Source organism: Zingiber officinale, chromosome 10A (assembly GCF_018446385.1).
Source record: "Zingiber officinale cultivar Zhangliang chromosome 10A, Zo_v1.1, whole genome shotgun sequence".
Taxonomy (NCBI): Eukaryota; Viridiplantae; Streptophyta; class Magnoliopsida; order Zingiberales; family Zingiberaceae; genus Zingiber; species Zingiber officinale.
Window position 1 is genome coordinate 19,669,428 of NC_056004.1, and position 27,007 is coordinate 19,696,434.

Consider the following 27,007-nt stretch of genomic DNA (forward strand, 5'->3'; position numbering starts at 1 on the left):
ACTTGAGTGATCGATCTGATCCTATAAAAATTTTTCATCGGACATCAAAGTAAATCAAAAAATACACGTGACGGTCAACCTAGAAGCTCAATATCTTTTGTTACACACCTTATTTGGAAAAAAAAATCTTATAAATATGTCGTAATTAAGATTCGAATTGTGAATACCTGTAAGGCAATAAATGAACCAAGCGTTCGTGAACAAGTTTGGTGTTCGACTTGATAAGAGCTTGTTTATGTTCATTCAATATGCATAAAATTAATTAAACAAACAAGCTTGAACAGTTCGTTAAGCTAAACAAATAAGCTTGAACACATATATGTTCAGCTCGTTAACGTTCGTAAACAATGTTTGTGAATAACGTTCATGAACAATGTTCACGAACCATATTCATTAATAAACTCTTTTCAATATGCTAAATAAACAATAAAATAAAATAAATAAATTTAAATTATCAAGTTCAATAACCAATCAAACAACTAAAAGTTTCAAACAATCAAACAAGCTTGAATTGAGAGCTTGATAACATCTAAATGAACCAAGCTCGAACCAAGTTCAAGCCAAGTTTGAATTGAGAGCTTGATAATATCTAAACGAACCAAGCTCAAGCCAAGCTTTAAACAAACTCAAGCTCATAAAAAATAAACCAAACCAAACTTGAAAACTCATTTCAAAATTTTGATTCATTTTAAGCTCGGCTCAGCTTGGTTACCTTATCAAACAAACTTGAACACCCCAAAACTCAACTCGGCTCGTTTACAATCTTAAATACCTGAATGATAATCTGGATATTCTATTATGACACCATGGCCCAGGGACATAATAATGTACCCCGGGGATACAATAATGTGCCCCGGGGATACAGTAATGTTAGTACTGGATGGATAAGATGCTAAGAATTCAATGAAAATACATCAATAAATATTTTATCGATTTTGAAATCCGCCGAGGCAATTTGATTCAAGAGGTAAATGGGCAGGTAAATTTTTTGGGTGTACAAAATCAAAATGAGAGAATCAGGATTAAGAAACACAAAATAAAACCGCGATATTAAGATTCAGTTAACATTCAGAATGACCAAACACGATATCAAATGTACGTGCAAATCTCATGCACAAATAAGGAAATGACACTCTTGAATTTTACCCTAAAAAAAAATGTTGAAGATTAACTCAACATTATGTCAATGATGTTGCGCTTTCTACAGACCACTGTATCCAGCGTAACGTACAGAAGGTGTAAGCTGAAGACAATTTACATGCGAACTCGACCTTATCAATGAGAAGTGTCACGAATCTTACAAGAATTTTTACCAACATTTTCGAGGGCACAAATTGCTTCCCGCAGCTATCAAGATTCAAGGACGCCTTAAAATGAGAAAGCTAATTTGCAAATACATTCAATCTCACTAGGGCTGTAACTTCCGGATGAAGCTTAAGCTCAGCTGTGTACTCACCGGTCTCGCGAATCTCAGGAAGAGTAACAATCCTTTTGTCGACATCCCTACAACATACGTGTATAGGATATTTAACAATGGAAGAGTAATAAAATGTTCTTCTTGTCATTTTTTTTTAAATGGCATACCGATTCATTTGTGCCTTAATGATGTCGACTAGATCTTGGGCAGTAACACTATCAATAAAAAATGATTGTATTAAATGACATACAACATAGGTACGGTCTGAATTCATCAATAGTAGTTTGAAGCAGTAAAACTCACGTTCCAAATATTTGTTTATTCTTTCCACCTTTGCGTTTCACCTTGAATGCTCCAATGGTCTGGAAAATCTGCGCGAGTTGTTGGGCTTCTTCTTTTACCTTGTTCAAGAACAAAAAATTTTAGGACTAGAGCCAAGAAAATTTTGTACGTCAAGTAATTATGGGCTTAAGGGAACTTTATGTTAATAAGTACAAACATATGAGAAAAAAAGGAAAATGGATGTTATTAAATTTTAGAATTTGATGGCTAACTAACACAATGATGATAAAGAAGAAGAGAAGATGAACTATGTGAAAACATAATGCAGTTCTCCTCTATTTTGGTTCCTGCAGCTACTAAAACTGCAGCAGTTCTTTGGAAGGTTTAGCTGTGGCTCAGATATGGGATCAGCATAGTCCTTGACTACTTATATAGATAAAATTAGACTACTTATATAGATAAAATTTTACAATTCATGTTAAACTGTGGAGGTCTGCAGTTTGGTCTGCAAGGAGTCTCACGCCCTCTTACAAGCAGTGAGAAGGCACATGGTAAGTTTAACAGAGAGATCTTAAGTGATTTGGTGAGATTACAAACGTCTGTCACTCAGGGAGAGATCTATTTTGGCATTGTAAAATGTAAATTTTATCACACCATGGGCATACACATGAGATGATTTTATACCCCTCCTTTGAACAAGAAGTCCAGGGCAGACTGTATGTGTTTTATGTGTGGGATCTCCTACATATTGGAATGTTGGATCAACTGCATATATATGGTCATATACATAACTACGACAGGGTCACATAGTCCTCAAACTACCAAATTGATCAACAAACACTAGAGCAATCATCAAAACAGCAGCGCAATCAACAGAATCCCAGTGGTTAGCCAAACACCAGATCAATAATTGACAAACAAGATGGGATGAAAAATATCAAGACATGTCAGTATAATAGTTTATTGAACCAGTATATTAAGGAAGCTTAGGTTAAGTTGATCAAGTCATAAAACCACTCAACCCTTCTAGAAATTAACAGCCACCACATTGTTAGCAGATTATAGAGTTTGAAGAAGCTATGCTCTGCCAGCATAGGGTTAACTTTTGAGTTCACAACTGTCAGTAACATCTGCAAATATTTCAAAGATATACAAGAACAATCTTGCAAAGATAAAAAAGTGAATAATTATGCCTTTATACGAAAATTAAAAGAAAGAGAAAATCTCACTCTGTTTACCAGATTTGCTGACCTTTTCATTTCATCTCCCAAAATTTGATAAATGACAATTTACCCCTAACCTTCACATATCTGTACCATGTTGCCCCTAAGCTTAACACTATTAGGTAAAGGTGACAGTCAATGGGAAATCATCATAAAACTATTTATGTTAATTTTTATAATGACCCTAGAGATTGTCAAAATGCCCTCGGAGTTTTCAATTGTTATCAACTCCCCACCTAGCCGTTAAGATTGGTAATTTATAAAGGGCATCTTGGGGCACAAAGCTTCTACTAATGTGGGTCCCGAAGAAGGATCTATTATACGCAGTTTTATCCTGCATTACAAAACGTTGTTTCGGTGACTTAAACCCATGACGACAAGTCAATAACAATTTTACCGTTGCGCCAAGACTACCCTAATGGGATAATGACACAGTGATAAAATGATAAGAATATGAAAATTGTAAGGGGCTATTTGATGATTTTCAAACTTTAGTGGCACATTTTGAAAAAAGAAGGTAATACAAGGGAAAAGTGAATTTTATACCTATTTTTGTCATTGAACATCACCTTGAGTATGTTAAATTCAAAGGCAAAATGGTACAATTTTGCAAAGGTGGTAAAGCGTAATTTAGAGCAGAATGAAAAGTTAGTAAACACAAGGGGTACAAATTGAAATTTACTCTATGAACAATCATCAAAAAAGATGAATATGTTAATTGCATATGAATAAAGCTAAATAGAATCAATCATACCCGTCGTTTCTCAGCCTCAATTCTCTCCTCCTCAATCCGCATTTCCCTAAAATAAAAAGAGGCAAATTTAAACTTTGTGCATTGCATAATACTGAACAACTAAAATAGATAATTTAAAGGATAGAAAACATAGACTAAGTGTCCAATTTATTCTTTAACATGCTAATTTATATGAAAGGCATACTCCTCATGCACAAAGTATTCTGAAGTAATGATTAGATCCTAAGTAATTTTTGATATACGGAAGAAATTGTCTAGAATTTGTGCCTCAAAAGTTGAAAAGAGAAATCATCTTAACAACATTAATCATTTAATGACACTAAAAAGTGCTATAAATTTAGAGCGAAGATAATGAGACTCCATATGAGAATCATATGGATTTTTTTAACATATGGCAGTTACAACATAGACAACTAACATCCAACAACCATTTTAGGACATGAGAAAACTAGGACAACTTAAGATAAAAAAATATATATAAAAGCAAAAATATTATTCATAATATAAAAAATTTAAATATATTATTATTATTATTATTATTATTATTATTATTATATACTTCAACATAAAGAAAGATTTTTGTTCTCTTACAGTAAAAAGTACCATATTTGCAAGTCATCTCAAACAAAATCAGTAAAGATCAGTCAGTGATGCTGTTTTTTTATTAGAGAATGAGTTGTCAATGAAAATGTTTTATACAACACATGTACAAACTCTTCTTAAATGTTTTTCTAACTCATCAAATGTCCCACATTAAGAGACAGCTGACATATTAATATTCAATATAATTGTAAACTTTTGTGATTTTGGTAGTCATATCAATTTGAATGGCTATTAAGATCACTCTTGAATTTCAGCAACTCACACTCAGATGAGCCAAACAATCTATTTCACATGAAAGAGGAATGTTCATGGACTTGGTCCGCACTTGACCCACTCATGAATAGTCCATCTTACTTGAGACTTGAGAGTGACATATTAATGGATCTAACTCTTCATTATTGAATTTGGAAGCAATATTCTGCAATACAACACTGGGCATTCCTCAAGCGGTGATCATGCAACAAGAGAGAAAAGGGGAGAGAACCAATAAAAATATGTCAAATAAAAAATTAATTCTTGACCTACTAAATGCCTTTATCTATACTGACATATAGTTTTCTCCAAAGATAAATATTAGCTTAGATGATAAACTTATTCTTATCACAATTACAATAAATAAAATATTAAATCTTTAAATCTAAGAAATCTAAATCTTGAAGATGCATCATCATTCTATGATGGGGCATGACAGATATGATGAGTGAAAATAATGAAAGAATAAATGGAGCTTCTATGATCTCCCATGTTGGAACAAAAGGTTCGTGTAGCCTAATTGGTGAATCTCACAAGGACGAGTCCTCACCCTCCCTTCCCCACCATGCAAGAGTGTGAGTGTGATTCTCAAACCAATTGACACAACATGAATCTGATAATTTTATGACTAGATAGAAAGAAAGGGAGCACCCCCAACGAAATGGAAAACAATAATTTGATTCAACTCATGTTATTCTGGGCAACTTACAATAATGTGTCTATAGTTTTCCCAAAAGGGGAAAGTCAGCAGCCTAAGTATTTGCTCCCAATACATAAGGAATAATATTATATTAATCTAGATGATAAATTCATTCTACTTTATTATACTAAAAATATTAAATCTAGAAAAAAATCTAAATTTTGGAAGTGACTCCATCAGTTGTGTTCAAAGACGTCCCTGCTTATAATTATGCTTGATTTTAAAAAAAAAACATAAATTTGAAAGAAAAAAAAAATCCCTTTACTTTGAAACAGCAAACTTATTTTAAGATAAAACCTTGAAAGCAATCAAGAAGAAACAATGTTTAATATAAGTCCATGTCTCCACTTCAATGTATTTTCCACCTTAATCATGAATGGGAATCCCTGATGATAAATGAAAGTGTTATAGGTGGATCCCTCCCTATCTTTAACACTTTCTTTCTCGGTAATGGGGACCTAGATAGAAGAAAGCCTACCTTAGTTCTCATGCTCCCTAATCTCTTATCTAACCATACTACCATGCATAGGAAAAAAAATACTAGGATTAAACTTATTACGTGTTTCTTCTTTCAACGGGAGAAAAGGTTATTGTTAGCCCGAATTAGCTGCAATGGAGTCCATAATGTTCACATTTTTTATAAAATAAACGAATTAGAAAACTGATCATAAATAAGAACTTATGTAGGATTAATCATAATAGTCAGATTACAAATAGAGAGCCTCTATGAGAAGCACCTGCAATGTCTAAGACTTCAATTTTACAATATGATTTCACAAAACTCGAGTAACTACCATCGTTTCTCCCTTCCTCATTGGACAATCAGATCAATCTAGAGACTTGAGCGCATTTCACAACACAAGAAGTTCCTCCGAAAACGTTTAGTCAATGTGCTAATAGTGAAAAAGGAGAAAATAATCAAACAACGAGCGAGCAATAAAACACGCACTTGAGCAACAGCGTCGTGACGATCTGAGCCTTGCCCGTAGGCAACAAGAAATTGCGGTAATAACCAGCCTTCACATCGATGAGCGCCCCCTTCTTCCCCAGATCCGCCACGTCCTCCTTGAGAATGATCTACGAAAAGGGAAAGAAAAACTCCAAAACAACATCTAGAACGAAAGGAGGAAGGAGCACGGTTAGGTTGACGAGAAAGATGAAGAGATTCGCATCCGTACCTTTCGCAACTTCTGGGCTTTCTTCTGAGCGAGGATGGGCATAACCCCGGCAGCTTTCTTCGGCCTTTCGTTTGTGGCGAGACCGACGAGCCGATGCGGCAGCGAGCAGCAGGAGGAGCTCCACGATAAGGTTGAAGCCATGGTAGCTTTGTATAATACGGGTCCCTCTCTCACTCACTCCCATGGCTATTTATCTCAAAAAAAAAAAAAATGGCAGTCTTATCCCTTTACTCTTTCTTTCTTTCTTTCGTTCTTTCTTTCTTTCACAACTTCTCCTGTGTAGTCAGTTAGAAATGGATTATAAATTGAACCGGTAAATTATCTCCCTTCCTCTAATTTGAAAATGGACCGTGAAAAACACTTGAATATCGTTTTACTATAATAAAATTTATATGTGCCCTTTAAAAATAATTATCTATCGTTTTCAATAAATTTTTACAAAAAGAGTTTCAAAATTAAATTTTAAATATCAGTTTTCATAATTAGATCAAGCACTACACTAACAAAGATTGAAGAAGCAAATCCCGAGCTGAGTAATCAAATAATTTAATTTTTTTCAAATTAATTAAACCGATCAAACTTCCCAGTAAATCTAGGCTACGTTTAATTGGATATAATATAATCTTACTTGTAATGTAATCAAATTTGTAATGTAATGTAATCTTGATTACATTATTACATTTGATAATATAATGTATATAATCTTTGATTACAAGGATGATTACATTCTTTTGTTTGGTGTCCATTATTTTTTATAAAGAATGTAATTCGTATTATTATAAAATGACAAAAATATCATGTGCGACCTCTACCAATGGTCGCCGTATCTCTGCCAGAGCTTGCGGCAACCAACGGTCGTCGCCATTGGCCTCCTCGACCGACAGCCGCCACCATTTAAATCAAAATTGAATAAAACATCTGTCTATACAAGAAAATTTTGAAAATAAGTAGATCACAAGAATATTCAATGTGAGATATAAGAGCATATCTCTCCATAGCACTTGTGCTAAGTACTCTATGGTTTGGGTCAGACAATGCAAGTTTGATTGCACCAATTTAATTTTGTCTCAACAATGACTCAGACAAACTTTAAGTGTCACCAGGATATATATATATACACGCAAAACAGGATGTAAGAAAAACTATATTTACATCAGCAAAACTAATGTTCAGTTGTCTATCCATACAAAAAAACATAACTTACATTTTACTAAGCGTCATCAGTGGTGCCAGAAAGTCATTGCCAGACACCCCCAGATTTCTGTTTCTGTGCAACAACCATCTCCTGAGCTACTTGAGATTTCTGATGACGTAACACATCAAACTCATGCTTTAAAGAACTACATGACTCCTGACTTTTCTGAATTTGAGAAATTTGTGCCTACAATGACCCAGACAAAAATATAACGTAAGAAAGAACCTTGTATTTAAAGCATACGTCTGTCTTAAGATGATGGCCTGGATGATTAAGGGGGGAAATACTAAATATCACTAAGTTTAGACATCTTGAACTTTCAGCTGTAAGTTGACTTTGCACTGAATAAAGTTCCTTGAGGAAAAAAAAAAGAAAGAAAGAAAGAAACAGCAACTTAGAATACACAAGTACTGATACTATGTACTAAATTCCAATTGAAAATTCACCTTTAATAATTCAGTATGGACAATATCCATCTCATCAATTTTGGTTTGTAACCTTAAATTCTCATGTCTTATTTCCATTATCCTGGATTCCAATACCTTGTTTTCTGCTTTAAGAGTAACACTATCAATAGCACTAAGCTTCTGAGAATTCTCAATATGGTTGCTCTTGATATCTTGACCGACTGTCTTTCTCAAATCCACATTTTCCTCATCAGTCCCAGTGATTATGGCATATGCAGCTGTTACAGAAGCAGCACCAGCTGCAGCTGCTCGTGATTGAAGAAGTCGAGGTAGTGTTGGCTCTTTAGGTTTAATTTTTAGAACAAATACCTATGGAGGAAGCCATACATCAAACTAGGAGAAATATTTGCAAGAAAATAGTTTGCTCACCTGTCATACAATACAAAAACTGCTACAGATAGACGGGAGGTGTCACATAGTTCTAAAAGGAGAGCATCCTAGGCTGTTTCAGCAAGGGGCAATTTTGCCTAGATGTTATGCGACCATTTTAAAAAGCGACCCAAGTGGTCCACTTAGGCAGTTCAGATAGCTCTAAGAAAAAAAACTCAAAATTATTTTTATAAGTTAACTCATATGATGTTAGAAAGTAATCCTAACCATTAGCCCACGTGAAAACCCTTGTTACTCCTCCCGTCCCACACGACTTGTCTTCCTTTTTCACCCAATGTGAGTAGCCTATACCAATTCATGGTCATTCTTCAGGCATTTGTTTTTCCTTCTATTTCCTATGTGCGTTCTCCATTTTAACTTCTCTTTTTTTTCTCATTCATTGTAAAATATTTCATCAAATAATCACAATACTTAGAATTTTTTTTGAAATTTGTGATTGTTTCTTAATGCAAAATATAAAACATTTCATGTTTTTATGTGTTTAATACTTCTCAATTATGACATTTATTTGTGATTATAACCTTATTTTGAGTTAATAATATTAGTTAGTTTTTATTTAATATTCTTCTCTGCTCTTTTTAATATTATTTGAATGTCGACAATCTAGACCTACATCTACCACCTTCACTACCTTTTAAAACCTTAAGCTATCAAATTAAAAGCATATTTAAACGGACTCTTTGGTTAACTTACTCAGCTATTTATTTTTGCTGCTACTCCAGCCACAGCTATAGCTTACCTCATTGTTATATTTCCCATTGTAAACACCAAAGGCAATGATCACCTTTTCACCATCTAGCATTGCTGAGCAAAGACTAAGACCCTGTCAAGGTAGGCTAAGCATATTTAAAAAATCAAAGATCAAAATCAACATTAACACTTTTGCTCTTAGTGTAAAATGATTCAATGTGAAAACAATTTAAACATTTTAGACAAGCTGATACATATCAAATGCCCTACAATAGAGAGTAAAACAGAATGTATAGAAACAGAATGGCATCAGGTTATGGTGGAATCAACTAATCCTATTTAAAATGTATTCAATCTAAAAAAATTTAGTCCAAAGCTGAGGGACTAAAGGTTGGCATTGACAAATCTTGATCCGTCTTCTATAATTCTTTGTTAAAACTATATCTCTCGAGCCTATTTATTCATTAAGATTCCTCCCATCTCTACAGAGTCCTTGCAACTAATTGCAAGCAAGCAAGAAGTTCAAAAAGGTGAAGAAGAGTAGTATTGGTGGTCCAATGAGTACAGAGTGATAAGAGCCATGTAGCAATCCCTGACTAGTAGGGGGAAATATTATTGAAGATGATAAGATGGTTTGATGATCAAAAACCATATATTATATAGCCAAAAAAAACATATAAATAAGATTAGAAAGCCAAACGAAGAAAGCCACAGAGAATTATGTCAATGGACAAAAAGGAAGCTACCTTTATCCTTATTTCAAAATAACTAAAATCAATGTTTTAAAATTTGCATCAGTTCAGGGTGCCATTAGGTCACCACATAACACATTAATTGTGAGACTGCATATCCAACTATGTATCTGGCCATTATTGAGAAATGAGATTAATTGAATTTGGATCAATTAAAATTTAAAAGTACATGTAAATAGTTCGCACTTATGGCAAAATAATGAATTTTTATTCTAAACTAAAAAATCATTCCTTACAGATATCAGATCATTTTTAGTCAAGAGAACTCAAGTCAATTGAAAAGCAAGGAAATATGTGATATATGCATATGCCGCTGACCATGCAACTTCATGATACACTTTCTAAAACAGTGATTCTAACAGAGCTCCAGCCATCTTCTGAAATTAAATAAGCAAGAAAGGTACATCAAAGACTAGATTTTAGATAGTAACCTCACTAGCAAGTGGATCGCGTTTGCCTACACTTGTGGTGATTGACCACACAAGCTTAGATATGTTCAAGGCAATGGTTTCAGTGGCTCCTGTAATAAAATTCGTGTACTCAGACCATAATCTTATAAATCCAAACAGTTAGTCGGTAAGAAAGCTTAATCCTAGCAGGAATGTATAAATAATAATCAGCTAAACTTTCAAGGTTCACTTACCACTAATATTATCTCCGCCTCCCACTATATACCAATTATCTTCTACTATGGTGCTAGCATGACCACCTCTAGGAGTCACATATGCGCCCTGAGTTTGTGGCCGTGACCATTCCATCTGCAATTCAAACTCACCAGTTTAAGGGAACAGGTTAAATGAGTGTCAACATTGTTAATATCATTCAAAAATGCAAATAATCATTATTTTATTATCATAAATTCTTCTGGTAAACTTTGTACAGAACCTCAAGATACTTTTTGTTATTGATTTACTGTCTGCTTCCTTTGAAGTAAGAACATCTCAAATTGCTTAGACCTCAATCTGTTAATATGAATTGCATGTGGTAATTGCTTAAGCTTCAGTCTATCAATATGTATTGCATATTGCATGTGGTAATTGCTTAAGGCTCAATCTATCAATACGTATTGCATATTGCAGATGGTGCTTATAGATTACCAATTGAACAATCATGAAATAGTTCACTATTGTACTTGAGTTACAGAAAATAGAAATCAAATTTTTAACTAACTAGGGAACAATCATGGACCTTTTTTTAATATTTTGTTTGCTTATTCAACACTTTCAAGATGTTATCAGACTGCCTTTATCCTAGGATAATACTATAAACCATAAAACCCTATCTAATGATCTATATACGACTTTATTCTACTATTAGGTTTTTGTATATAGCATCATATATAATAAAGATTGCGATAACAATGGTGTATCAGTCCTATTTTCATAAGTTGTGGCATTGGAGCATTTATGAGTTGACAGCGTATGATGTGATAAAATATCTATATATTTTTTTTTACACATTCATATGTCCCCTCAGACAAGAAGATTATAGGAGTGATATGCATAATGGAGTTTAACCTAGCTACGTGGACATGAGATACAACTATTGTTATTTAATATAGAACTAAGGACCCAAGCAAGAACCTCAAAGTGACATCATATAGGACAGTATTGTTCCTACTTCCTGTTAGGGCATACAAATTAGACTTAAATTATGAGATTTTGCTGTTTTGTGGCTATCTCTATCAACATGTTTTAGAGCCTGAGACGTTCTCAGAAATCAGAATTAGCACTTATTTGTAATATTGAGATGGGTTTGGTTGACAAGCAGGTGAAAAGGGGGAAGAAATAATGTGAGATGTAGCAAATAAATACTGCTTTAATATACACAACTGCACATAGTTCTTGACATATATCAAACTTAAAAACAAGTGGGCTAAGTGAATTAAAATAAGAAATCCCCTTGTGTTGCTCTAAACTTCCTAATGAGTATATGATTTTCCTATAATCCTGTTCCTAGAATTCTTGAAGAAACGTAAACCGTGTAATCAAATTTTAAGAGTTCCACTCTTAAAAAGTCATTGCATGCTTTATCCACTATAAGATTACAATTGCATGCCATAATTGTCATACCCTGAATACAAGAACATATGCTAGGGGAAAAAAACTATTAGTAAAGGACAGAGACTGGGTCATCACTTTCAGCCATGAAAAACAAATAATTTCTTGTTTGTTCACGGGAAGTATACCTGGCTAATACGATTGCTGTAAAACTCTATTTGATCTTCAATCGGTTGCACAAATCTTCAACTTTCAAAACTTACTATCTCGAATACCTAGTATGCCAACTGTAGCATACATTACTGTCAATACCAAAATCAAATAACCTTTTTGCATTTTCCTTCAATGAGGCATACCATACTTAACAGGTAGGTAGATATTGTCCATAACATTTTCTGTATAGGTTTCTGCTACATAACCTTGGTTCGGCAGGCAGCAGGCTAAAGTATTTTAGCTTCTATCTATATTTGTACACTGTAACTTGGATTCACCCTCTTTGTCAAGAGTTTCAAATATAAAAACTGAACATAAGTCAATTATTATTCACATAATAGTTAATAAACAAAAAGCAAGCAAATGATTATTTATAATGACTGATGACTTAGTTGAACCAAAGTTACTATGAAGGTACTTACAGTCCGCAAATCAAGTAAATGTAAATCTTTGAAACAGATTGAATGAGATGAATCACCAAAGATTAAAATATATTGATCTGCATACACTGCAGCAGAATGATCAAATCTCGGTGCTGGAGATGCGTTCCTGTATAAGAGAATAAAAGAGTTACAGTAGTCATTAGCATATAAAATTTCTGATTGACATGGGGGAAAATCATACTTGGTTTCAATCTCCTCCCACATCGTGGTAGATAAATCAAGGGTATATAGGTCATTTAGCAAATTCCTCTTTCTATCTTCTCCACCAAACATAAAAAGTTTAGAATCAATCAAAGTTGTGGATTGCCCTCCTCTAGCTCTCTGTTAAGAGAAAAGAGCCATATTTCTCAAGAATCAACAACCAAATAATTTCTTGATTTTCAAAGGAAATTGGGAATTTGGAACATATTTCTGGTCCTCTAATCATTGCATAATAACCAAGAATAAAATAGGCATCTTATCAGAAAAAAGTAAGTTACTTCATGAGAATTAGGATACAAAGACCAGAAATTACCGGATGTTTACCAAAGGTCTCTACAAATGAACAGGTGCTATTTTCTAGATCAATGGACCAAACTGCAATTCAAGAATTAGCAATTAGCAGTAGAAAAGAAATAGCTTTACCTATGAATATCAGTAATCAGAATGGTAAAAATATAATGAAATAAATAGGCAAATGGAGTAGAATCTTTCACATATGAATTTACATGTGATAAAAGAACAAGTATAGTGACATGCTGGTTTAGGCACTACAATTGGTGTATGAAAGATAAGCCAGCAGATATATGTTTACTCAGTAATTTGCATCTTGGCAATATAGACATATCAACAAGACCATGTATATCATCATACTACTAGAACTACAAGAAAGGTACGTGTTTAATGTTAGGACCAAAAGTAGCTAGAGGGGGGGGTGAATAGCTCGTCGCGTTCGCTCGGTGCGCTTCGTTGCTTGGCGTTGCTTGTTTCTTCTTGGATGTGCAGCGGAAAATACAGAAACAAACACAAAACGCTAACACTAGGATTTTACTTGGTATCCACCTCACAAGAGGTGACTAATCCAAGGATCCACACCAACGCACACACCCTCCACTATGAATAACACTCCTTTATGGTAACTACCAAAGGCGGAGAAGCCCTACAACACTCTCAATACAAGAAGAAGAAAGGGAAATACAAGTTAAGCAAAAGCTTACAAGATGTGCAGTAAAAACCCTAACCCTAACTTCTTCCTCTTGCAATAGATCCGCCTCTTGACTTGGAAAGCCTCCAAGAACCTTCAAGAACTGGCGATCACGTGCTTGTAGAGAGCTGTGGAGGAGCTGGAATGAATCTGAGAAGAGCTCGTAAAGAGATCGTGAAGAGATGCCGAAGACCACGCTCGCCTGCGGCTTTAAACCCGACGCAACGGTCGGATCCCGATCGATTCGAATGTTCGGAATCGATCGGGGAGGCTTTGGATCGATCCACGGATCGATTGCAGCGCTGGTGTGAGAAGCGCTGGATCGATCCACCGGATCGATCCCGCTATCACGAAATCGCCCCGATCGATCGGGCGATCGATCGGGACCTCGGATCGATCCACGGATCGATCCGTGGCTCGTCACAGAAGACTGGATCGATCCACCGATCGATCTGATCGATCCACGGATCGATCCAAAGACTTGGTTTTTGCCCAAAACCAAGTCCCAAACCTCCTAACCAACATCCGGTCAACCTCGACTGTTGGTACATCACGCCGTGATCCGTCACTCCCTCGACCGCCAGACTCCCCACAAGTGTCCGGTCAATCCTTCGACCCACTTGGACTTTTACTCGTCGTGCAAGTATCCGGTCACCCATCGACCTACTTGACTTCCACCGATGTCTAGTCAACCTCGACCCATCGGACTTCCTTCCTTGCCAAGTATCCAATCACTCGACCTACTTGGACTTCCCAACACCGGATGTCCGATCATCCTCGATCCATCTGGATTTCCTTGCCCGGCTTCACTCACTGGGACTTTCACTAGCTTCACTCACTGGGTTTTCCATCCACGCTTCACTTACTAGGACTTTCATCCGCCTAGCTTCACTCACTAGGACTTTCACCGGCTTCACTCACCGAGATTTTCACCTAGCTTCACACTCACTAGGACTTTCACCGGCTTCACTCACCGATTTCCTTCGCCAGCTTCACTCAGGACTTCCTTAACACGCCGTTAGGACTTCAAGCATCCCCAACCTCGACCTACTGACTCTTCTTCGATCAATATCTTATTGTCAAACATCTAAACCCAAACCAAGACTCACTGCTTGGTCAACCTCGACCGAGGGATGTCACACCAACAATCTCCCCTTTCTGTTTGACAATACTACAATCACACTTACAATACCACACGTATAAGTTAAGCTAATCCCATAGCCTCATTCTTCACGCCACTAGGTAATGAAAGCATAAGTTAAGCTCTTCATTCTCCCCCTTAGAGGGCAAACTCCCTCTAGGTAATGAAAGCCTAACTTACTCCCTTTCACAAGCCCTTTCATTCTCCCCCTATTGGCACACATCAACACCTTACTAATAAAACACATCAACCCATCTTTGGACACACATCAACCGATGCTCCAATTTTGGGCACACTTCAACAAATCCATTGTTGAAAAACTCTCCCCCTGAAGAGTTGCTCATCGTTGTTCACAACATCACTTATTGTGATCAACACGATACTGAAGGTCCCATACCCTTCATTATCCTTACCCTACATTCTCCCCCAATGTAGGTAAATGCCCATCCTTGAGCATTATCCTTTGAAAACACTTGAACAATGAGGATATCCACTCCTCATTAAAGTTCAATCGCTCAACCTTGAGCATTTTCAAACTTCTTGAGTTCCCACTTGAAATAATGAGGATATCCACTCCCCATTTCAAGTTCAAAAGCTCGTCCATGAGCATTTTCTTTAAAGAAGGTTAAACCACCTTCCAAGGTTCATGAAAAATAATTTTCATGCCTTTAAAGAGTCCCTCCCCCTAAAGACATGGTGGTAACTTCTGTCATTGCACCAACAATGACTTGGAATCCCTAAACCTTTAGGAAACCCAGATTTAGAAGTTTTGAGGTTCAAATGTTCAAAATTTGAAACAAACCTCAACCTAAACTTCAATGAAGTCTTCCTTAACCATTCCATCCTTATTTTTTAACACGAAAACACCCTTTTTATGTATACAAATGTATTTTAAGGGTTTGGAATGGTTACCTAGACTAAAATAGGTTCAACGTGCTGAAATCAGGCTTTCCCAGCCAAAATCAGCAACTTGGATCGATTGGAGTTGGGTTCCAATCGATTGAACCTTTCTGAATCGATCCACTGATCGATTCAGACTACCTGGATCGATCCATCGAGCTACTGCTCGCGAGATTTGCCTTCTGAATCGATCCATGGATCGATTCAGGCACTCCAATCGATCCATGGATCGATCGGAGCTCTGATAGTTGCTGAAATTCCATTTCAGTCAACTTCAGAAACCCCTAGAAAATTCTACAAAAATCCAAAAATTATGAAATTTCGTGTAGACATTGTTTAAGGCATATATTATCAAGGAAAAATAGTTTTCTATGAAAATACATCATATTTTCAAAGATTGACACAAACTTGAAAACTTGCAAAAACTTTAGTGTTTTCTTCAAGTTTTGTGTCTAACTATTCAATGGTGATTACTATCAAAAGATAGCCTTCACCAAGGTTTTCCAAAATCATTTTGAAAACTTTTTCAAACCAATATCCCACCATATTCCTTGGGCTTAATGCACATGACTTGTACATTAGCTTTCCCAATGATGGGAAAACACATATCTATGTGTTTTGATGAAACTAAAACTCAAAAGAATGCACTAAATCAACATCTTGAGTTTTGTTCATCATCCTAACATCTCACTTGTATCTAATGTGCACTAAAACACATACAAGTCATCTTATAGGTCTTTGTGAGATGTAGAGATTTTGGTTTTTGCCCTAATCTAGGGATCATGCATATCTATCTAGGCATTTTGGAGATATTAGACACCCACCTAGGATGTCACTTGTTAATAAGTGTTGTTAAATGCCTTTTGTCCTTAATTACAAGGAATTAAACTAATGCATGATAATGTTATGGCATACATCAAAAGGAAATAATTTTCAAAAGAAAATATCCTATAACTACATGATGTATGAATGTCATGACATGGTATTTTTGTATTTTTCATAATAAGTCATGAATGCAAAAGTAGACATGATGTCATGGCATATGATGGGCAAACAATCATGGCAAGATTTAGCATAAATAAAATATACCTAGATTAGCTATCTAAGTATCCTTAAAACCTTAGCTAAACTTACAACTTAAACCTAGATTGCCCTTAAGTGCGTCAAGAAAACGCCAAAACCTAAATTGGCATTTCTAATTCCCTTGATTAATTTATGCCAATTGAAATTAAGCATATTCCTCAAATGTTGGCATATTTCATTTTTCCACAAGAGTAGCACTTTAAAGTTAAGGCCCGGATTGCCTTAAATTTCCTAAGAACATACCAAAATCCCAACTTGGTAGCTCTTATGAATTTCCCAATATGTGCCTTTTAAGATTAAAATCAAATTTTCACCACTAGGCACATTTTACTCTTTCAAGGAGTAAATAATAGTTCCATTTCATTTTCAAAGGTTAACAAAACCTTGAAAATGCCTCCAAGTCAATTTTCAAAGTTGGGTTAACTACCCTTCTAATCGAGTTGACACTCTCTACCCATGGGGTAGAGAAGATGCTCCTAGGAACCCAACACCTATTGGTGCTCCTTGGATGCTCTAGGTATTTACTAGGGATAACTTTCCTAGATACCTTCCTAGTGACCTTGTTTGGCTTCTTGGAGGCCTTGGTCACACTTTCTAGGTCAACTCTAGGGATAGCCTCCTTGTGACCTTGTTTGTGACTTTCTTAGACTTCTTAGAAGCCTTAGTCACATTTATTGCAAAAATACTCTTAGGGATGACTTCCCTAGTATTTTTGGCTTGACCACTAGACCTAGGGTTTGTTCCATAACTATATGGAACTCTATGGTAAGTGGGCACATCCTTCTTAGCCTTTGGTTTGTATCCCAAACCTCTATGGCCATTGGATGACTTTTGTACCCCTAAACCTAGGTTATGCTCTTTTTGCCCTAATAGGATATTTTCCATCCTTTTTAGGGTCTTTTCCATTTTATCAAGTCTTGACCTCAAGACTTGATTTTCCATCACTAAGTCCTTAGTTTTTGTTTTTCCATTAAGTTCATGAGCATTTTTGTTTCTAGGCTTGTCGCTACAATCCTTAGAGTTCTTGCCTAGACTTTTACCTACACTCCTAGCCTTAAGTGTAGTAGTTTTAGCATGTAGGGCCACATGCTTTTCCTTAAAGCCCTCATGCTTCCTATTCTTATGGTAAATCGCATTAAAATGATAGAAGTTAGAACTATCATGCTTTTTACCATAATGTAAAGGGGTAGGCTCAATAAATGTTACCTTCTTTACCTTGGAGGCTCCCCTTGACTAATGCCTCCTTGAGCCTTGACCATCTTCTTCCCTTTGGGGCATTGACTTGTAATGCCCTTTTTGGCAAGAAAAGCACAATGTGCTCCTCGCTCCTTTTATTGGGATGGTCTCCTTGGGCTTCTCCGCCCTTTTGTGCCACTTGGTCCTTCTTCGCCAAGTTGGGACACTGCTCATAGTGCCCACTTTCCTACACTCAAAACATATTATATGATTTTTGTTTTTAATTGAAACATTCATACCTTCTTGTGTAGGGATGGCACTTGCTCCTCCATTTGCTATTTCTTGAATTTCGGAGGTGGAAGCTTCTTCCTCCTCTTCTTCTCTTGACCCGGATGTAGAAACTTCTCCTTCTTCTTGATCCGGTGTCACCAAGGATTGCTCCCCCTCAATCCTAGAGGTGGAGGCTTCATCATCTTGAATATGAAACAAGGAGTATGCTCCCTCCTTGTTCCCTTCGTTGCATTCCCTTGAGGATGAAGCTTCTTGGATTTCCTCTTCTTCGGAGGTTGAGCATCTCTCAACCTCGGAATCCTCCTCTTGGTCTTGCTCCAAAGAGTCACCCTCTCTGGATTCTTCTTGCTCTTGTACAGTGGAGGGGATCTCTTCATGAAGCTTGGCCAATTTGCTCCATAAGTCCTTTGCATCTTCAAATTCTCCAATTTTGCAAAGGATGGTGCTTGGCAATAAATTGACCAATAGCTTGGTCACTTTGTCGCCTCGCACCTTTGGATTTTCTCCGAGCTCCATTTGCTTTTCTTGAGAAGCTTGCCCTTGGAGGTTGTTGGAGCTTCAAGCCTTCCATTAGAGCAAACCATTGCTTCTATCTCCATCATAAGAAAGGTTTCGATTCTTGATTTCCAAGAATCGAAGTCATGGATGTGTATGGTGGAGCCACCCTTGTGTCAAAACCAAGTCCATCTTGAATTGCATCTTGAAGTTGAGCTTGATAAAATCTTGAACTCGAAGAATTTGCCCCAACTTCTTCACCCTCTAGCTTGTCTTGATATGCTTGACCCTTCCGGCGATGATTCCGGTGAAGAGCGGCCTTGCTCGATACCACTGTTAGGACCAAAAGTAGCTAGAGGGGTGAATAGCTCGTCGCGTTAGCTCGGTGCGCTCGTTGCTTGGCGTTGCTTGTTTCTTCTTGGATGTGCAGCGGAAAATACTAAACAAACACAAAACGCTAACACTAGGATTTTACTTGGTATCCACCTCACAAGAGGTGACTAATCCAAGGATCCACACCAACGCACACACCCTCCACTATGAATAACACTCCTTTACGGTAACTACAGGCGGAGAAGCCCTACAACACTCTCAATACAAGAAGAAGAAAGGAAATACAAGTTAAGCAAAAGCTTACAGGTACAAGAAAACCCTAACCCTAACTTCTTCCTCTTGCAATAGATCCGTCTTGACTTGGAAAGCCTCCAAGAACCTTCAAGAACCGGCGATCACGTGCTTGTAGAGAGCCGTGGAGGAGCTGGAATGAATCGAGAAGAGCTCGTAAAGAGATCGTGAAGAGACGCCGAAGACCACGCTCGCTGCGGCTTTAACGCCAACGGCCGGATCCCGATCGATTCGAATGTTCCGATCGATCGGAGGCTGGATCGATCCACGGATCGATCTGTAGCTCGTGTGAGAAGCGCTGGATCGATCCACGGATCGATCCAACGCTTATCACGGCAGCATCGTCCCGATCGATCGGCCGATCGATCGGGACCTGATCGATCCACGGATCGATCCGAGCTTTGATCGATTGGAAGAATCGGATCGATCCACCGATCGATCTGATCGATCCACGGATCGATCCGACTTGGTTTTGCCCAAAACCAAGTCCCAAACCTCCTAACCAACATCCGGCCAACCTCGACTGTTGGTACATCACGCCGATCCGTCACTCCCTCGACTGTCAGACTCCCCACCAAGTGTCCGTCAATCCCTTTGACCCACTGGACTTTTACTCGTCGTGCCAGCTATCCGGTCACCCATCGACACTTTGACTTCCACCAGATGTCTGGTCAACCTTGACCCATCTGGACTTCCTTCCTTGCCAAGTATCCAGTCAATCCTTTGACCTACTTGGACTTCCCAACACCAGATGTCCGATCATCCTTGATCCATCTGGATTTCCTTCCTTGCCTGGCTTCACTCACCAGGACTTTCACTTAGCTTCACTCACTAGGGTTTTCCATCTGCCTAGCTTCACTTACTAGGACTTTCATCTGCCTAGCTTCACTCACTAGGACTTTCACCTGGCTTCACTCACCAGGATTTTCATCTGCCTAGCTTCACTCACTAGGACTTTCACCTGGCTTCACTCACCAGGATTTCCTTCTGCCTAGCTTCACTCACTAGGACTTCCTTCTGCCTAACATGCCAGTTAGGACTTCCCAGTCAAGTATCCGGTCAACCTTGACCTACTTGACTCTTCTTCGATCAATATCTTATTGTCAAACATCTAAACTCAAACCAAGACTCAGCTTGGTTAACCAGGTCAACCTTGACCTGAGGGATGTTGCACCAACATTTAATACTCATTAATAAGAAGAAGTGCTCAATTTATAGATTTATCCTTTATGATATTTTGTCATATTGAACCTTAAATGATAACTATGGTTTAGCTCAAAAGTTGTTAACATCATGCATACTTGATGGAAACAGACATGGACTTCGAAGTCTACACAAGACAAGGAAAGAAGAGAGTGCAACTTAGTTAAACTGTACTAAGAATTTATGTCTAGGTTAAATCCAGAAAATACTTTCATAAATTGTAATATTTCTAGTTAGAGAGATTTTCTTTGACAAATAGTAAGCAGTCATATGGAATCGTCTTTTTCTTCCTACATTACCCTCCAATATCACCTAAATAATAAACAAGGGTAGTTTGCTCAAATGACAGAATAATTGTGGATTGATTGTAAATCTTATGAGGTTAAAAGTTATATGTATGACAACACTTAATCTTGGATTAAAATATTAAAGCACAACTGAAGAAGAATCTTTAATTTGATGAAATAAATTACTTTGTTTTCTGTTTATCTTGTATCAACACTAATATAAAGGAATTTTGCAAATGCATCCCATAATGAATTTTGAATAGAAAAAAATTACATCCTTAAGTTGCATTTGATATGCAAGAATGAGAATGGAATTGGAACCAAACTTGGAATGAAATGGAATGTAATAAAAAGTGGAATGTTAAATTCCATTCTTTTATTTGGTTGCAGGAATAGAATGGTATAATTTGTGGAATACTTCAATGCATGTCTAAACTTTTTCTTCATCTAATTCTTCCAACCAATTTGGTTTATTTAGCCTATTTCAGGATGCTCAATCTTCCTCATCAACCAATCCGTCTGGCCCAACCAGAAAGATTGGCACAATCGGTCCCCCGACACACCTAGCCTAATCAATCTACACAACCATAATGGCCAGTCTGGCCCACCAGGCTTGACCAATCTGTCTAGCCTGACCAACTCAATCAGTCTACTCAATTCACTTATGTATCTCAATTTTAATTTTGGGATGAGAACTTGTCAATAAATATTATATTCAATAGAGGTGAAAAGAAACTTTCTTCTTCTTAGTATTGAGTTGATTGAGTCATTCCTTAAAATAAATCATTTCCTTCCAATTATTTGTCCAAACATTGAAATGGAATCATAGAGGGAATAAACCATTCCAGTTTCATTCCATTTGTACGTACCAAATTCAACCTTAGAGTTTAGGTGGAGTCTTCCTCAAGATGTAGGTTAAGGACATTAAATCAGCCCAAGGTACTATGAGAAATTTTTTGTCTGTTCTTCCCTTCTTTTTGTAACATCCAACGTCTTCATACATCAAAATAAAGTTGCCTCTCTCTCCTAATCCCCTTGAGAGTCTTGACACCCTTTCAACTTCAACCACCAGCCACTTGAGAAAAGAAGGGAGCAACAATAGACACATCTCCATCCATTTGGAGCCTCTCACTAAGGATTTTATCATCATTTAATTTTAAAGCTTTTAAAATAGGTATGCCTTCCAACCCCATCTAGTGGGATTCTAAAACTTAATATTTTGTTGTATGTCATTTTGACTGCCATGAAACCTGTATGAATTATTACATTACAAATCATTTTATTCATGTTAATGACAAATCCTAAGGGTGTTTTCTAGAGGGATAAGGAATACAAGAGAAATAAAGAGAGATTAGAAAATAAAGAGAATAGGTGACAAGGTGCATTGTCAATAGTTCTATTTATTTATTCATTGTATGGAACAAAACAGGGAGAAAAAATAATTTCTAGTTATCTTCTTATTTTCTTCCAAAGGCAGATATGGAAGATCAGAGAGGAAGCAGATAGGCATAGTCAAGGGGAGGCAGCAATATAGTCCAATTTGTATACGTCAAAATACTTCTCACTTTTTTTCCCTACATAACTTCTCTACAAAGACATGCTTATTTTTTCTCTCCTTATTAAATTCTATCCTTTCTTTATATCAAAAGAAATACAACCATAATGTTACATTAACGAGAATAAGATCACACTTTAACTATTGCAAGATTATAGAGCTATTAGTCTGAGTATTGTTCTGATCCAGAATTACAAAATACAAGAAAGTCCTTTTTTTCACTACTCAATAATGCAAATGACATGGTTATATGTCGGTATTAGGACTCCATTGTCTTTGACAAATAAATGCAGAGTGGCAACAAAACATCAAAGGATGTTCAACAATGTGTTATAAGAAAAATACATACGGTGCATATTTATCAGTGGATCCATATCAAGGGCTTCACTCTGTTGCTTATATTCAATAACATTAAAGGTAATATATAGCATATGGTGCACATATGAATTTATATTGCTTTGTTTGGTACATCCAAACTGAGAAAATATAGTGGTTTAGACAATGAGGAGTAGATACAATACATCATTAGATAAGATCAAGTAGGTTAAGATAATATGGACATATTCAAAGGTGACCAATAGATTTATAGTTAGAGAAGTTGAATCTTCAAGCAATTCCTTTAAAGGTGTAAATAATAGAGGCAAAGGAAAACACTAATTAACTTAATTAAATATGATTTAAGAGATCTAAATAAATTTTGTTTGATGATGATGATCAACATAACACACAAAAGATGAATGATTACTCAATGGAAATATGAAAAGAACACTATAAAAGTGAAATGAATCCTTTTGCAAAGGAGATCAAGAATTCAAGATACTAGCTTACAACAAGAGGCTCAATTTAGCTTTGAACATGAACAAGCCTCAAGAGCTAACAAAATTTCTTAATTGACCTTCATATTCCCTTTTATTTTGATAGTGATAGAAACTAATGAATTGAATCTTAATTTGGACTAAGAAAGTCACAATTGAGTGTGATGATTACAAAATTTCAATTACATTGGCCGTCTATCTTTTGAACTTTTTGAACTGGAACTTGCTTATTGTCAATTCTTAGAAACTTAGATCGGTCTGATCAAGTTAATAATTGAAGTTCATTTATTAACCAAACAAGTTACTGGTAGATGGTAAAATTTCAACAAGCCTAAACAAAAAATGTCATGTCTTTGGTAACTTAAGCAAACATCGATTGTAATGAGAGTTAGTAGGTCATGCACTCTACTTGTCACATAATCCAACAATTCCTTTGTAAATCCAGAAACAACTAGAAGCTTGTTTCCCCACTTCACCTGTTGAAAAGCACAACATCTAAATCTAAGCTAGTGGAAAAATTGCAATGAACTACAATTGCAAGTCCTCATATATGAGTGGTTTTTTGCTCCACAATTTGCAAAACTCACCAAGCTATGGACTACTACTGCAGGAAACCCCTTTTCTTGATCAATCCTGTCTAACCCAAGGTTTAAAATTTTGACCCGTGCCGAGGTTTCGGTCCTGGATCGGAACAATACGGTTTCGATACCATATCATGCCGTGCCGATATAGTTTCGGTATTTTTTTAAATATAAAATATATTAATTAAAAACTAAAATATTTAACATAAATATTTAAAAAATAAATAAGATAAAAAATAATCTTTTAAAAAAGGAAAAGATATGAAAATAGATAAATAAATAAATAAAAATTTTATTATAATTTTTAAATTAAAATAAATGAAATATAAAATTAATTAGATAATTTTATTAGGGTTTAATAAAGTCTCATTAGATTATCTCCACCATAACTAGGAGTTGATTAAAAAAATTAATCTGTTTAATTATAAAAAATCTGAAATCCGACACCACTCGCGAGCTCGCACAACTTCAGTGTTGTCGCAGGGTTGCGCAACCAGCCATGGCGGCGAGGATTGCATGACTCCTTCGGCACGACCACGTTGGTCGTGCGACCCCTCTACAGTGATCGCAGGGTCGCACGATGCCTCCATGGTGGTAGTGGAAGGGTTATACGACCTCTCTGCTACTGTTGCAAGGTCGAGCGACCCCTACCACGGGGTCGTACAACACGTCACACCTGTCGTGGGTCTGGTGCCAAGGTCGTGCCGGTGTCAGTCGCCGAACGGAACGAGACGCTTCGACCGTTTCGGCACTACACTTTAAACCATGGTCTAACCTGGAACCATCCTTGTCTATCTCAAGGCTTAGAGTAGACCATATCAATGCCCTAAAATCAAAAACCTATAGAATCTATCATAAACAGTTACCTGCAATCTAGTTATTTAGCATCAATAAAGAAAGATCAATGTTTATCACCTGAACATCTGACAAATATCGCCCATTACGACTCCCTCCAACTACATAGAGCTTTTCATTGATAAATTCTACTCCATGCTACAATGGTTTTAGGATAAATAGGTTACCAGTTAACAAATTAACAAGAACAGAAAATACATTGCTATATATAAAGATTTTTTTACCACATATAAGATGCAAAATTTATTCTTAAATATAGTGATCCGGTGGTAAGGTGGGGCCCCGCCCTGCAGGGGGTCAGCGCCACGTGGAGGGTCAAAGTCAAGGCGGTCAACGCCCCCAGGCTAGCGTCCGATCGGGCGACCCCATCAGCCGATTGGACTAAGGAATGGCTGGTCCGACGTTACTACAGCTCGGTCTCGCACCGAGCTTCCGACGCTCAAAGGCCCAGTATCACCAAGGCAGGCGCCGACCGGCGGGACATGTGCTAGGCGGACATCCCGATCGGCCAAAGATCATATCACAGCCAACGAAATGGAAACACAACTCAGCAAGCCTAGACAATGGAAGTAGCCAAGCGGCCGACCCGCTCGGCCCAAACAGGGGAAGTAGCCGAGCGGCCTCCCCGCTCGGCCCAGACAAGGGAAGTAGCCGAGCGGCCTCCTCGCTTTGCCCACTAGCAGGATCGACTGATATCCTCCTCGAGACCCGTGTCGCAGACAGACAGGATGGTCGGCGGCATGATCAGGCAGAGAATCGTACGACAGAAGCTTCCATTGTCTTGTCAGGATATGCTCAGGTTGTTGAGGTATGGTGTCAGGTACACTTTTTTGACACGTCCTATCAAGGAAAGCTTTGAGATGCGTGCACGGCTCGAGGAGCATGCACGCGCACCCTTGGGAGCCCTATATAAAGGACCCCAAGCTTTGACAAAGGTAGGCTCATTCTACTGTAGCTACCGTTATGCTGCCACTTTCGTTTCTTTGCTTGCTTGCTGCTTTCGCCAGAGATCTGACTTGAGCGTCGGAGGGTCATCGCCGGGGAACCACTCCTGGCTCGGCACTGACGCTTTTGTGCTTGCAGGCTAGTCTCATCGGAGGTCCACGCACGGTCAATAGGAGCGTCACATCCCCAGCGTCCGTCACCTCGAAAATTTAGAGTAGAAGAGAATTTAGAAAGAGAGATGAGGTACAAACTGAAATCAGATAAGGGATACTCAATCACAATGCCATGGGACCAAATACTCCTTGTATCTGAAAGTGGAGTACATAGGCACATCTTTACCTTGTAGCGAGCTGATGGCCGCTAGCCTGAAGTTGAAACTGAAAACCATTCATCATAAGGGATTGATGATAAAATAGCCATCGCATTCGTAATTTCACTTTCATCTGAGACTTCCATACCAATTCCTAGACAAATATAAAGAATTATACATGTACACAAGAAACACAAGAATCAACAACGAGAGAATACAAAGAAGATGCATGAAAGGGGTGCAGACAAAAAAGAACCCAAGTTTCTGGATGTTTAATAAATTTTGAAAAACAAAAGAAATTCTGAGAAGTTTGCAAAGAGCAATTTGTGTAAAGAAGACACGTGAACCTTGGACTAGACAAATGTTATAGATAGTCTGGGTACCATTTTTTTCCAAAATTGAAAGTCCGTGTAATTCCCCCTCAAAGAAATCGTACAGGGTTGTCAATCCAACATGCATAATAAAGTCTACGGGCAAACAAAACATACATGATAATTGTTCAGATTATAAGAACATATCGGTTGAACCATTATAGACAGATAACTGATCAGGGCCTAGACCGTAAAATACATAGCACGAACAGAGAATGCAACAAGCGTCCCAGATTCAGTTTAACGTCTCGGTAAAGGAAGACGTTAGCAGTAAAACAAAACAGAGCAAAGACAAAATCTTATTCTCTGCAAATTCACCTCTTTGATGTAGCACGGAGATTATCAGGTCCTCTGAGGGTTCGTAAAACCAATCCACTTGGTAAGAGGATGAAGGGTTTGAAATGGAGATCAAGCTAATGGTGCACAAAGAATGGCAAGAGGTTTACCGTCATGTTTAGCAGATCTGTAGTGCGACTCAATCGACTATCCGATGAGGAACGAAGAGATCTGAAATCCGAACTCTCTGTTCCTATAACCCCCTCCCGTCGTCTTCCCTAAGCTCTGGGAGGTCGGTCGCCTTCCACGGAAGCGATCGGAAGCGACGGCCGTTTGAAACGAAGAGAAAATTACACT

At 37.3% G+C, this 27,007-nt stretch overlaps 2 protein-coding genes across 7 annotated transcripts; both read right to left on the reverse strand.

The window, feature by feature from the left end:
* Positions 1–1,037: 1,037 nt before the first annotated feature.
* LOC122026872 (50S ribosomal protein L9, chloroplastic-like) lies at positions 1,038–6,593 on the reverse strand. Its single transcript, XM_042585597.1, has 6 exons — positions 6,410–6,593; positions 6,181–6,308; positions 3,677–3,722; positions 1,721–1,818; positions 1,585–1,632; positions 1,038–1,503 (listed from the first exon to the last, which is right to left on the reverse strand). The coding sequence occupies exons 1-6, from the start codon at positions 6,548–6,550 to the stop codon at positions 1,383–1,385; spliced, it is 582 nt and encodes a 193-aa protein (XP_042441531.1). The 5' UTR covers positions 6,551–6,593; the 3' UTR covers positions 1,038–1,382.
* On the reverse strand, positions 6,546–27,007 carry LOC122026871 (acyl-CoA-binding domain-containing protein 4-like). 6 transcript variants are annotated; one of them, XM_042585593.1, is made up of 12 exons: positions 26,821–27,007; positions 26,033–26,157; positions 25,708–25,893; positions 13,074–13,135; positions 12,741–12,880; positions 12,539–12,665; positions 10,547–10,661; positions 10,335–10,423; positions 9,201–9,284; positions 8,051–8,380; positions 7,614–7,790; positions 6,546–6,684 (listed from the first exon to the last, which is right to left on the reverse strand). In XM_042585593.1, exons 2-11 carry the CDS (start codon positions 26,079–26,081, stop codon positions 7,647–7,649), a joined length of 1,326 nt encoding a protein of 441 aa, XP_042441527.1. In that variant the 5' UTR covers positions 26,082–26,157; positions 26,821–27,007; the 3' UTR covers positions 6,546–6,684; positions 7,614–7,646. The 6 variants fall into 6 exon arrangements, with proteins under 6 accessions (XP_042441527.1, XP_042441526.1, XP_042441525.1 ...); XM_042585592.1 differs by lacking the exon at positions 6,546–6,684 and adding an exon at positions 26,693–26,725 and having other exon boundaries at positions 7,541–7,790; XM_042585591.1 differs by lacking the exon at positions 6,546–6,684 and having other exon boundaries at positions 7,541–7,790.